Below are 14,133 nucleotides of genomic sequence, written 5' to 3' on the forward strand. Positions count from 1 at the left end.
ACTATAATGAATACATTTTTTGAAGAAAATGGTAGTCAGCATTATTAAACACAACACTTATAATAAAGTCTATGGCTCCATTCGCCTGACTAAAAAGAAATTGCTAATCTCAATAAAAAGTAGCATGAAAATAGCTCTATAAATTCATCTGAAAACCTTTCAGATGAATAGCCAACAAGAGTGTAAAGAAGATCATAAAAAATAATATATTAAAATTAAGAAAATTAGGATATATCTGAAAATTATTCCTCAAGAGATAGTAATCTTAAGTGCAGTATTAAGGTTGAAGGATAAAATAATAAAAATAATGTAGAATTAAATTATACATTTTAGAAGTCTCTTAGAAATAGAGAGATATCCTTCGAAAGAAATCATTTATATAGAGAAGAAAGTATTAATGATTAGATAAGGGGCTCTATGATAGCAAGCCCAATAAGAAGATTAGAATCTTCTAAAAGATACAATAATGGTAGGCCAGCTAATGTGTAAAAGGAATTATTAAATAGATTTATGCAAATTTATCAAAAGCAAAAGCATTAATTGACTAAATTAGATGTAATTGTAAAACTAAAAACAAAGCTAAAAAAATTTTTTATAAATTACACCTACTAAGGAAGGACATATTTGCTTAAAGATAACTATTAAATAAGGAAGTTTATAAGAGACAAAAGCGATATATTAGCATTTGGCAAAGAGGATAAATCTAAATTTAATAAAAAATAAATAGCTCATGCTCAATAAAATTAAAATGATTTAAGGTATTCAATGACATAAATAGCAGCGAAGCAAAACTACTTTGACTAAGTACTGCGCTATGTAGGTAAAAAAATTAATAAAACTACAAGAAAGATACTTACAATCTAGGTAATAAAACCTCACTATGACTGGGTAATTACTCTTAATATAATTTTTGTAGTTTTAAACTACATTTACTTCTACTTTCTTTCAATGATTACAACATTTGAGATATAGTTGGAGAGTAAAAAAATTAACTAATATAATATATGCACATTCATTTAGTGGATAATCGAAATATGTGTCAAATTAAATACTGCTACATTTCATGGAGGATAGTTTATCTATAGCAGAAAAACTATAATAAAACACTATCTTTAAGGAAATTTTATTTTTGATATTATTCCTCTTGTTTTAATTCTTTTCTCTGATATAGAGACTAGCTCATCTACAATAATTAGGATCTTTATGTTTATTAAGCTAATTAACAATTTCAGACTCAAATAGGAAGTTGAAAAGATATTGTTAATGAGAATAAAGTACCATTATTATATAGATATTTTTAATTTAGTTTTGAACATATATTTAGTAGGTCACCTAATAGTCATAGGTTTTTACAATGTTGTGAGATTAGAAATTAACTATTTAGGATATACTCATACCTTTATTGATACCATTTAAGAATTTTAAGATAAATGGTGGTAGAGATATATTTCATCTATCGAATGGGCATTTACTTTAATGTGCACAGGATCAAATGTAGCAGAGACAACTCCTGAAGTTGTCTACATGATTTCTATATAGATGATTATATTTGTTCTCTTTGGATATATAATAAATATGATTGGATTTATCATTCTCGAAATGCAAAAATCCTCAGATGAAAAAAATAGAGATATAAATGTCATCAATAATTTCATGAATAGGAAGCATACCTCATAGTAAAAAATTAATTCAATAATTTGTTAAAAATATATTTTTTTAATTAATCGTATAGAGAACTAAAGCATAAAGTAAACCTAGATTTAGAATATTACTACCAAAGAACAGTAAAAAAAAAATCAGATATTGAATAAAGTGTTTTAGGTAAAATATCCTAAGAATTGTCAGATGCTATCGCCTTAGAATATAATAAGAAAATAATATCAAAAATTAAATTTCTAAATAATAGCTTTAGTTAATAAATAATAGATAAGCTATGTGTGAAAGTTGAAGAGAGCTTTTATTCGCCTAACTAAACTATATTCAAAGAAGACCATCTATCACTAAATCCACCACTTATTTATATTATTTCTGGAAAAGGTAATTAATTTATTTCTTTTCGAAGATTAATAATTTATCGAAAGTACAAAAATAGTTTATTTTAATAAAAATACTTCATTAATTTCTTAATTATTTATAATAACCATTACCAAATAAAAATATAAATAGCTGAAATTTTAAAGCAAGTGGAAGTAGATTCAAAATAAAATGATCTAAAAGCTCCCAAAAAGAAAATTGAATATTGCAATAGCATGAAAACAATTGTTGAGTAATTAATTAATTTTTTCTTTTTAATTACAAAATTTTATTGAATATAAATAATAATTTTAAAAGACGAAATAATGACGATACTAAAAGCCAAACATTTGTTCAAGTAATTGGTGAACTAAAAAAAGGATAAATATTTGGCGAAAAGAGCTTTTTTACTGGAAGCTCAAATCCATACGAAATAAGATCAACTGATTTCACCACTGTTCTCAAATTAGAGAGATCTGCATTTATAAGCATAATAAAAGAAAACGAAAAGGATTTTTAGGTTTTTAATGAAATTAAAGATAAATCTATCTTTCTGTCTGATTTTTAGCAACTAGGGATAAGATGCAAAATATGTAAAAGCTATAACCATGAGGAAATGAATTGCCCTCGATGTCATCTAAATAAAAATAATTCAATCCTTTTTGATAAATTAAACTACTCTTAAATGTAGGAAAGAACTGGGAATGTTAGAAAAATTAAGTAAAAATTTAATGCTCGATTTGACATGGTTTTTATTCTGAGAGATGTTGAAAAAATTATAGATTAAATTGAGATAGAAAGCGTAGATGAATAACTCTACCAAACTCTAGAAGCAAATGATTTTTCTTAAGAAAACGAAAGCTAAGATTTGAAGTTATCGATTGAATCTAGCAGTGATGAAAAATATGAAAAAGTAAATAGCTAAGGTCTAGTGAGATAGCCATCTTAGAAGTTAAGCATAAATCCTGCTAAGTTTGAATAAGATAAATAACTTCAAGGTAGTGCTATTGATATCATGGATAAAAACCCTAGTTATTTAAGTGCAAATATATTCTCAAGATAATTAGAAGATGAAAGTAATTACTCAGTTAATTAAAATAATTCAAGGAATAATTCTTTTGTAGTCGGCTCTCATTTGCAGCCTGTCAGCATCAATTATAAGAATTAGATAGATTAGCAAATAAAAGACCATAGAGATAAAGAAACTTTGAGAGAAGTAAATAATTTTATCATCTTTATAAAAATCTTTAATTAAATTATTTTGAATAGATAAAAAAATATTTTTAATTATGTCAACTTTTACTTTAATTTATAGACAGAAAAAAATTTGTGATATTATTTTTAATTTAAAGTTGATTACAGAGATAAAATTATTAAAATTAAAATAAATAAATAAATAAATAAATAAATAATATATGTTAATTATTAATACAATTTTATTTAGAAATCAATCAACAACTTATGAAATTGGATTTCTAAATTTATTTATATTTTTAAATTTAGATTACCTAAATTAAAGATTAAAATACAAAAAATTATTTTAATTTATAGCTTATTCTAACTTGGTTTCTTTTCTTTTTTATTTATTGATTGCTTTTATTTATTTAATTTTAATAAAGAGTACAAATTTTTTTATAGGGAAAATAAAATTATTTTTTATTTTTTATAAAAAAAGAAATCATTAACAAGTATCAAGGAAAGAGATTTGATTTCATAAAAATCATCAATGGAAAAGAGATCAAGAGTTTAATAAATAAATTAGGGCACTAATAACTAAATTTTAGAGGAGTTATAAAAAATTTTTTATTAATTTTAAATGATGTCTAATAATAGAAGGAGCTCATACATTAACTCACCATTTAGGATATCAAATACTAAAAATACTGGAAATGATAAAAAAGCTGGAACGCTCTATGAGTAAAATATTTTTGCTGAAGAAAGGCTCAAATAAGATTAATATTGGATGTTTGATTCATTATAGGACTACGAATTCTACTTCTAAGAAGGTAACCACAGCTTAGTACTTTAGAGACATTAAAATATCAGAAAAAAATTATTAAAAGAAGGTAATAAAGCCATAAGTGTTGTAGAAAAAATAGGCTCTAAAAGAAATCTAAAATCATAAAAAACTGGATTATGATTTTAAATAGAAGCAAAAAAAAAGATATTAAAAATTTTCAAAATTTTGTAACAAAAATAACATTCTCATTTACCATAAAATATAAGAGAATACAAATTTTTTCCATATTATTGATAAATTTATTTTTAATAGATTAACTCTCTATCTATCTATTTAAATTATATTGTTAATTTTATGTTTTAATTTAACTCTAAAAGTAATTGATGTAAAAGTTTAATAACAAATAAGGCTCTATTAAAAACAAAAATAAAAAAAAGGTCTTCTAATTCAAAAAGATATTTAAAAATAAAAACTTGTTTATCAAATTCAAAAAAGCAATTAATTTGTATTTAAAATTTGGTTTATTACTAACTAATTAAATATTACAAAATTTAAATATTTTCCTTGATTGATACTGCTTTAAAAATGGATTTATTTTATTTAATTAATTCATTGTAAGTTAGTAAAACTGGATTTAAAAATGTGTATAATAATTACATATTAAGCTCATTATTATTTGGATCAAGAAAAGATAATATTTACTTATTTAAGCTGTATGTTTAATTAATAAATTAGCAAAAATTGAATTTGATATCTCTATTTTATTTAATTACAAAAAATAAGAAGTAATCATGTATTATCTATCACTATTTTTTAATTATTGTTTTCTAAAAATTTTTTATAATAAATTTGCTTAAAAGATAAATTTTTACTGCTTTGAAAAAATTCATTTTTAGTATCCAAAGCGTGTCTTTCTGTCTGTCAATAATAATATAAAAACAGAGGTGAAATAACTATTCTACCTTTAGAAAAAATGCAAAAACACTAAATTAAAGAATAAATCAAAGCATCCTTCAATTCTCATAACAGTTAAGGGAGAATATTTAGAAAAAGCTAAGATGAGATGATCGATGATGACTGGATGAAATTTCAAGGATTAAATTTAAGGAAAGAGGATTCCTTTTAAATAGAGCCTGACTTAATTTAAGAATAGGGAGTAAGTGAATCAATAAAAAATGGAAAATCTTAAATCTTAAAAGCTGTTGGTGATAATTCTAATAAATTTTCTCTAATTGGACAACAGACAGGGTACTTAGAGGAAAGCTAAACAAAAAATATGCTAAATCCAGATGATATTTAAATCCAAACACCTCATTATATGGATACAAATAATTATAAATCGTATGAAAAGTTAGGTGTTAGCTAATAATAAATTCCACTTACTAGTCTGAGCGCAGGCTTAACTAGAAAGTAGTAATCTAAAATGACTCAATTTAACAAACCTTCTCTTAATTTAATTTCTACATCTGCTGCAGATATTGTTAACAAAGATCGTAATAGCAATCATAATAATACAAATATAAAGTTATTAGGATAGAGTAATAACTTAAATTTAATCATGAATATTAGAAAAAGAATTTTCAACTATATTAACTACTACACATATTTTGGGAGAAAAAATTTCTTGTAAAATGAATTAGTTAGAAAAGCAATTAATGATCAAAGTGATTTTGGTTTTGATTAAATTGATGCAAAACCTTGTTGTTTGGGTTTTCACAAACTTTTATCTTGTATTAGACGACACAAGTGCTTTCGCTATCTGAAAAATTTTCAGTTTGAACCACTGAGTCCACATACTACGTTTTACTTAATATGGAAATTATATGTTACTCTTTATAATTATTTGTTCTTTATTGTCCTTTCTCTACTTATAGTCTTTGATGCTGGATTAAATAATCAATAAATCTAAGAGATATACTTTAACATTACTGCCTTCTAATGGTGTTTAGAAATATTTATCAAAATAAATACAGCATTGTATATAAAAACAAAATTTATAAATAAAAGACAAGAAATATGCAAAATATACTTTTAGAAGTACTTTTTATTTGATATAATACCTTTAATTCTTATACTCACACCCCAAGTAAAAGATGCAAGTATATCTTATATAGCTATTAGACTCCTTTTGTTCATAAAATATGTTAATTCTTACAGAGATTCAGAAGAAGCTTAGAAGCAACTTTTAATGAGATTAAGGCATTTCTATGTAGTTTCACTAATAAATTTGATCGTTAACTTATTTCTTGTAGGTCACATTTTATCTTGTTTATGGTATCTAATGTCTATAATTTAAAAAAACTTACTAGACTCAGACCAATCTTGGTTCAATAAAGAGGAAAGTAGAGAAGGAACTTGGTGGAAGATGTACCTTTCTTCATACTATTGGTCTTTTACATTAATGGCTACAGGATCTAATGAAGCAACAACAACAGTTGAAATATTCTTCACTTGTGTAGTTATGATATTTACAACCATAATTTTTGGTTATATAGTAAACACGATTGGTATAATTCTATCAGAAATGAATAAACTAGAAGAAGAGCAAAGAAAAGATATTAATTTAATTAACACTTATATGAAAAGAAAATGTATATCAAAGTAAATTTTTATTATTTTTATGGTTAGAAAATAAAAAAAACATATTTTATAAAATAAAGGAAACTTTAATTAAAAATAAATCTTGATTTAGAATAATACTACTTGAGAAACACAAAAAATAAATCAGAAGAAGAAAACAGAGTTCTAACAAAAATTTCAGCTGATCTTAATGACGAAATCAAATTAGAATACTACAAAAATATTCTATAAAAAGTGCCATTTTTAATAGGTAATTTTTAGAAGGAAACAATAGACAAACTTTGTCTCTCTATTGAAGAAGTTTTTTACTCTCCGAATTAGATTATTTTCAACGAGCAAGAGTCTAATGACTTTTCGCTGATAGTGATTGTTTCTGGTTAAGGTATTATTTTTACTTTTATCACAAATTAATTTTTTTTACATTATTAGTTGATCTTCTAAAAGGTGTTCGCGCTTAATTAAACTAAGGACAGTAAATTAAGGAAGAAATAGAAGAAGAATAACAGTTTACTAATCCTTAATAAACATAAAGGTTTATTTAAAATAAATTAATATTATCAATTATGCCTAAATTTTTGGGAAATTTTCATAATTGCTTGCTTTTTTCTTTTTTGTCTCAAAAATAAAAAATTAGCATTGAATTTAAATACAATTTATTATTAAATTTAAAGGAAATTAATTTGCAATAATGAAAACTACAAAGTTATAAGCACACTAAAAAAAGGATGCACTTTTGGAGAAGTCAATTTCTTTACTTAAACTTAAAGAGAGTGCACAGCTAAATCTCGAACTTTTACAACTATTCTTAAAATAGAAAGAAATAATTTTTTATCAATAATCTAGAATAATTAAAAAGATTTTGAGGTCTTTTGTGAAATGAAAGATAAGATACAGATGTACAATAACTATAAAATAATAAATAAAAGCTGTATACTGTGTTAAAATAGCTTCCATTCAGAATAAAGTTGTAGCCAAGCTCATTTTAATAAGAATTCTCCTTTCATATTTAGCCGAATTAACAAAAAATAGTTTTAAGAAAGAAGTTTTTATAAAAGAAAATTAGCAAAATCAGATAACTCTTATTTAATTCGAATCTTAGCTTAAAATTGTATTGATACTCTCAAACAACAGTATGATGTAAGTGAAGAAAATAAAAGAAAATCGCTTGCTGAAGAACTTCCAATACAATTTTGTAATATGTCACTTGATTATGAAAATGATGACGAAGATGATTACTTTGATAATGAGTAGAATTATGAAGAAAAGTTTTCACCAGGAGTATCTCCGATTTTAGCAAAAGAGGAATCACAAAATAATGGTTATTATAGTTAAAATAATTTATAGGCTTTACCTCTGTTTATGATACCAGAAGAAAATACTAGATAAAGAACAGTAGAATCTACTTCTGAGCTTCCTTCATTCTAAAATGCAAATAGCTTAGTTTATATCAACCATGGAAGCAGTAATAATATTGAATCTGGATTTTAGAATTTCTAACAAAAACAGTCAATAAGGTTTTAATCAAATGGCCATTTAAATTCATAAAGTCTTAAAAAGGAAGATTCCTATCAAAAAGAGGTATTTATTTATTAATTATTATTTAACTTTACGCTTGTGCTCAAAATTAAATTTAAATTAAATGTCAAAAGTTGATTAATTGATTTTTATAAAAATGAAATTTTATTTTTTTATAATAAATAAAGCTAACGCAATAATAATAAAAAACTATTGATAATATTGATGAATCTTAAAAGTAAATCTTTAATACAAGAGAAAATTAATACAATTAATTTAGAGAGAATCTTGAACACAGAAAGACAATTCTAATTAATAATTCTCCTAGAAGTACCAGAAAAATGAAAAGTTTTGTTCAAAGGAGAACTACTATTTTGTAGAATAATGATTAAATGAATACTTCTATTAATAGCCCATATAGAGATACTAATTAATAAAAAAAATAAAGTCTTTTGTAAATACAAACAAGTCAATAAGCATAAATGATATAAAATTTATTATAGGGTGAAAAACTTTAGAACTAGATTGAAAGGGGACCAGAGAAATAGACAACTTACTTCAGAAATGAAAATTGGAATGAAAAAACCATTCCTTTAGAAGAAAAAAATAAAAATGACTTTTTATTTTTATTTGACTGCCTTAAGCTATTTAATCATTACTTTGTTTAAGGAAATGCAAATATTATGATTAGCAAATGGAGTCATTAAAGAAAAAAATATCTGAAAAAATATGCTAGCGGAGAAGCTAAAATAACTGGCATAAGAATAAATAAATCAGCCCTAAGTTATAAACTTAAATCATCTAACATGATAAGTTCTCCTAACTAATTTAACTAGAGAGGCTAATAATCTCCTTTTAAAGAAAAAAAGTGAAAAGGAACTATTAAATTATTAAATTATACATTATGTTATTATATATTACTTTTGTAATGATTTTCTTAAATTTATAAAATATTTCTTCAATTATATTGGTTAGCAATTATTTAATCCAAGATATTAAAAATTAAAGTAATTTTATTTTTAATCACTAGTAAGACAGACAATAATAAAGAATATTTATTTTTAGGTGAGAAATAATTTCCATAGAAAAAAGAAATAGTTAACATGATAAAGCATAACCTAAATTCTTAAGCTTTAATTGCTTATACTTTTTTCATAGTTTTCTAGTTAGTTTACTTAATAGGAAAGAGTTAACTGTATTGTTTGTTTTAATAAAATTTTTTTATAGATTTAATATTTATTTTTTATTTATTTTTAATTCTATATCAAAACTTAAAGATTAATAAGCAAGCCAAGCAAAGTAGAAATAATAATTTGAAAAACTAATTCAGAAAGTTTTGAAAATGAGTCAAGATATATCAAGAATGGAAAAGTAAAAGGAAATTTATAAAAAGGATGATGAGAATTCATATAAGTAAGCAAATTAGAAAAGAGATGATTCTCTTTAGAGCTTTAGGACTATTCGCAGCTCTTTTACAGGAATGAGTAAACTAGATGATGAGTCCTCTCATAGAAAAAGCCATATTTCAATAAAGAAAAACATGTTAAATCCTTAGATAGTCTCATAAAAATTAGGCTCGTTTTCTGGCTTGCAAAAGATCATAGGAAGTGACTAGAATATTTAAGTAAGTAATAATCAATATAACTTTTAAATCATTGAGAATTCCTACGTGTCAAAAAAAACTAATGAAAGTGAATAAGAAAAAGGGTATCTAAATATTGATTAGCATTCAAAAAATCTCTAAGTTTCCTCAAATTTTGATATCACAAGCAAATATAAAAAGAATAGTGAGTGCGCATCAAGGATAAGTATGAGATCTAATAGATCTCAACAAAAAAACTAGTTAAAAAATCTAAAAACATCAGTTAAGGAACCAAATTCTTCTACTCCTAACAAAAATAATAGGTCTCAATAGCATAACGCTCCAGATTAACTGAGAATTAACATGGTATTCAAAGTTAAATCAAAATTTAGATCATTCTTTTAAAAGTTCACATATTCTGGGAGAGCAAAGCAATCTAACTTTCAAAAAATAAGGGCATTTATAAAAGATAAAAGCGACAGTACAAATGGAGTATAGTATAACAATATATGTGGTTCTATATTTACTAGTATTAGATAATAGGTTTAATCACTTTACTTTTGTTACAAAAAATCTATTTTTTCTACTTATAAGACTTTTCACCCATAGAATGCTTGGTACTTGTGGTTTACTGGTTACTGCTCCATTGTTAACTATATTTTCTTTTTCATTCTTTCTATAATATTATTTTTCATGCAAGGAGACGAAAGCTTTTTCATTATAGAATATCTTTACAAATACATGTAAATCTAGTGGATAGTTGAAGCGCTTATCAAATTTAATACAGGAGTTTTTTAATAAACACATTACATTTCTTAAAGAAGATAGATAATTCCACTTTATGTATAATAAAGACTGATTTTCGATTTAATTCCAATCTTTTCTTTAATTTTTACTGCTCCAGATATTTATATTTACTATGTATTGAGAGGAATAACATTTTTGAGGCTTTTGAATGTCTATTAGGATCATATGAATATTGAAAAATATTTGGTGGTAAAAATAAGGCACTTTTATGTTCTTTAAATTATAAATTTAATTAGCTAAATGTTCTTAATTGGGCACGTGATATCTTGCTTATATTATGTAATAGCAATTATTGACATCAAATATTTCATCTCTGAATCTGATAGCTGGCTGAACAATCCTGTGATAGAAGATAAATAGTGGTGGAAAGTATATATTTATGCAATTCACTGGACTTTCACTTTGATGAATACTGGTTCTAACGAAGCCAATTCTGTTTTAGGATATTACTTTACTGTCATAACTATGCTAATAACATGTATTGTTTATGGCTATATGCTTAGTACAGTAAGTGAAATCTTGAGTGAAATGAACAAGTTTAGTCAAACTTAAAGAAGAGATATTAATACAATTAACACATACATGCATAGAAAAAATATATCTGTGTAACAAATTATTTTAAATTAAAATTTTTTATATCAATCTGTTATTCTCTATTTACTATTATAGGAATTTGTAGAGGATGGTTAATTTAGATCTCGAAAATTATCACTTAAGAAGCATTAAATAGTAATCAGATGAGGAACTAAATGTGCTTGAAAAGATATCTCATGATTTAAACGACTCTCTTAAATTGGAATATAACAAGAATATTATTTAAAAAATTAAATATTTAGTTGATAATTTTAGTCCAGAATCTATCGAGCAAATAAGTCTCAAAGCATAGGAAATGTACTACTCTCCTAATCAAGTGATTTTTGGAGAAGACGAAATTACGAACTCTTCTCTTATGTTTATTGTTGATGGAAAGGGTAAAAATTTAAAACATCAAACACAACCAACATTCGTTTCAAAACCAAATTTAAAAGAAAATATTTTTTATTTAATTTTAAATAATAGTTGGAATATTTTAAAAATATAAAAAATCTGATATCAGGCATCCTCGAATAAAATTTATTGCTGTGTAAATATTTTATTTAAAAGACTACTTTTCTATTTTTTTTTTCTTTTATAGAGATTGGTCTAAATAGCAAAAGCCCGATTAAGATCAAAAATTACTCTGCACGCTTGCCACAGGAACCTCGTTTGGAGAATTAAATTTTTTCAGCGGAATGGCTAGGTAGGCTAGTGCAGTTTCTTAAGATTTTACTACAATACTCCAAATTGATAGACAAGATTTTATTGATATTGTTAAGAAAAATGAAAAAGATTTTGAAACTTTTTGTTATTTTAAAGATAGTATAATGCTTTATAACGATCTGAGGTCCGTAAATAGAAAGTGTGCAGTATGCAATAGTTTTGTTCATCTTGAGAATCATTGCCCACTTGTACATTTAAATAAGGATAACCCTTACATTTATATGAGATTTTAGTACTCAGATGTTTAAGAAAGAAACTAAGATATTTATGATCGATATAGAAGGAAAAGGACTCTTAATGCTAAAGAAATAATGGAAGATGTGCTAGAAGCTATTGACAAAGTTTGGGAAAATCTTGATGAATTTATCAAGAAAGGGAAAAAAAATGAAAATTAAGATGATGATGACGAAGATGATGGGAGCAAATCTAATGATGATGATGAATCTGACTAAGAAAATGAAGATATGTAGTCATAAAATAAGGAATCATAATTTTATTATTTTGAAAATGATGTAAGAAGAGAAGAATAATCAGCAATAAGTACTGAATTTTAACTAAATCAAAATGAAAATCATTATACAAGCAAGCTTACAGCAGATGAATTGAGTAAAAACTAAATTGATGATTAAGGAAATTCTTAAAATAAATTTGTAAGTAGATAAAACAACTCTCTTGTTCCTTAAAGAAGCTCTATGAAAAGATTAAGTGTTGGTTAATAAATGATAGAAAGAACAAAAACTAATCTTTAAATTTAACATCCAGAATTATTTAACAAATAGAATAAAATAAATGAAAATTTAATGTGGTATTTTGATAAGTTAAAGGTTTATACTCACTACTTCCCAGAAAGTAATTTCTAAAATAGGCTAACTAGATTTCACATCTAAAGAAATAGGTATCTTAAAAAGAAGTATGGTAAGAACATTACTTAAGAGAGGCAGAAAACAACTGGTTAAATTTTCAATAAATCAGAGAAAAATATAGTAAAATAAATAAAAGAAAACAGTTGAGGAATTTAATAAAGGAATAATATTTTTTATTTTTTGTTATCAGGTTATCTGTATTTTCAATTTTTATTTTTGAATTGATACGTTTTTTCATAAAATATTATTTTTTTGATTTAATGAAGTATTGCATATTTCTTTCGAAATTAATATCATAATTAAATAATTATTTACTAATTTCATATCATTTCGATATTTAATTAGAAGTAAACTAAACATTAATTTATTTCTATTGAGGTAAAGTAAATTATTTATTTGAATTATATTTTTTAAATTACATATAGGCTATTTTTTTACAATAAAATTTATCTATATTAGCTATTATTGTTTCGCACTAATACTTTGATTATGCGTTATAAAACAATACAATTCTCCTTACGATTTCTATTAAAAAATTGAAAAATAAATCATAATTTTATAAAGTATTTTGATTACTGTTAAAAAATATTGCAAAATACCTTAATATTATGAAATTTACGAAGACTTTATACTTCAAAGAGTGAGAAAATAATTGAATTTTGGTTTTGGTAATTCAAAATATAGACTTCATCAAGCTTAGACTTTATAATAAAATTATGAATAGATTAATCTTTTAAATATCTTTATTATAATATAAATAAATTTCTGCTAAAATAAAGTTTTTGTAAGTTTAAATTTTAATAATTATATATATTTATAATATTTAGAATTTTATCAAAGTTTTAATAACAAAAGAAATGATGGACATATAATTATAAATTATTTCATTTTTATATAATCTAAAATAAGTAAACAATGATTCTATTTTAGTAAGTATTTACATAATAAATTAATTTAATTATTTCATTATTAAAATCTAAATATTTTAATTGCCAAATAAAAAAATAAATTAATAACATAGTCAAAAATATTTTCTTCTCTAATTACTTAAAATAATTTCATCTAAATAAAATGCCAAATCGTGACCAGATAAATATAATTAAAAGTACCAAAAAGTAAATGTTTTGATATATATTATCATCTTTATTTTATTTACAAATCCTAATTCATTTGGTGAGAAAAATATAAAGAAAGACTATTATGCATTTTAGAAAAATTTTTTAATAAAATAGAAAAACATCTATTTCTTTTTTGTAATTGATAAGTTGATTGAAAAATTAAATATTGAAAATTTAGTAATATATTGCTGATAAATAGAAAAGCTTATAAATCTTATAAATATGTTTCATTATTTTTGTTTAAATTTAAATAAAAATATGCCTTACAAAAATAATTTTTATTTTTTTTAAATGTAATAAAAATTACTTGCGTAGCAAATAGAAAATTTAATCTTTAGGAAAAACAATAATTGTTATTTTTTTGTTAGGAATTTAGAGTATGTAATAATTATCAAT

General features: G+C 23.5%; 3 protein-coding genes across 3 annotated transcripts; all 3 read left to right on the plus strand. All coding sequences in view use genetic code 6, as the record gives it.

Moving 5' to 3' along the window:
* Positions 1-6: 6 nt before the first annotated feature.
* Positions 7-4,153, plus strand: TTHERM_00151730 (cyclic nucleotide-binding domain protein; the record flags this gene model as incomplete). The annotated part of the gene is made up of 5 exons (XM_001021706.3): positions 7-1,676; positions 1,733-2,037; positions 2,167-2,266; positions 2,332-3,229; positions 3,689-4,153. 5 exons carry the CDS (start codon positions 7-9, stop codon positions 4,151-4,153), a joined length of 3,438 nt encoding a protein of 1,145 aa, XP_001021706.3.
* Positions 4,154-4,946: 793 nt separating this feature from the next.
* On the plus strand, positions 4,947-8,940 carry TTHERM_00151750 (cyclic nucleotide-binding domain protein; the record flags this gene model as incomplete). The annotated part of the gene is made up of 5 exons (XM_001021708.3): positions 4,947-6,574; positions 6,634-6,935; positions 6,983-7,085; positions 7,225-8,131; positions 8,257-8,940. 5 exons carry the CDS (start codon positions 4,947-4,949, stop codon positions 8,938-8,940), a joined length of 3,624 nt encoding a protein of 1,207 aa, XP_001021708.3.
* A 415-nt stretch (positions 8,941-9,355) lies between these two features.
* Positions 9,356-12,847, plus strand: TTHERM_00151760 (cyclic nucleotide-binding domain protein). Its single transcript, XM_001021709.2, has 6 exons — positions 9,356-10,147; positions 10,245-10,298; positions 10,694-11,062; positions 11,127-11,428; positions 11,517-11,580; positions 11,632-12,847. The coding sequence occupies exons 1-6, from the start codon at positions 9,411-9,413 to the stop codon at positions 12,764-12,766; spliced, it is 2,661 nt and encodes an 886-aa protein (XP_001021709.2). The 5' UTR covers positions 9,356-9,410; the 3' UTR covers positions 12,767-12,847.
* The last annotated feature ends 1,286 nt before the right edge of the window (positions 12,848-14,133 follow it).

The sequence above is a fragment of the Tetrahymena thermophila genome, assembly GCF_000189635.1.
Source record: "Tetrahymena thermophila SB210 genomic scaffold scf_8254545, whole genome shotgun sequence".
In the NCBI taxonomy this organism is placed as follows: Eukaryota; Ciliophora; class Oligohymenophorea; order Hymenostomatida; family Tetrahymenidae; genus Tetrahymena; species Tetrahymena thermophila.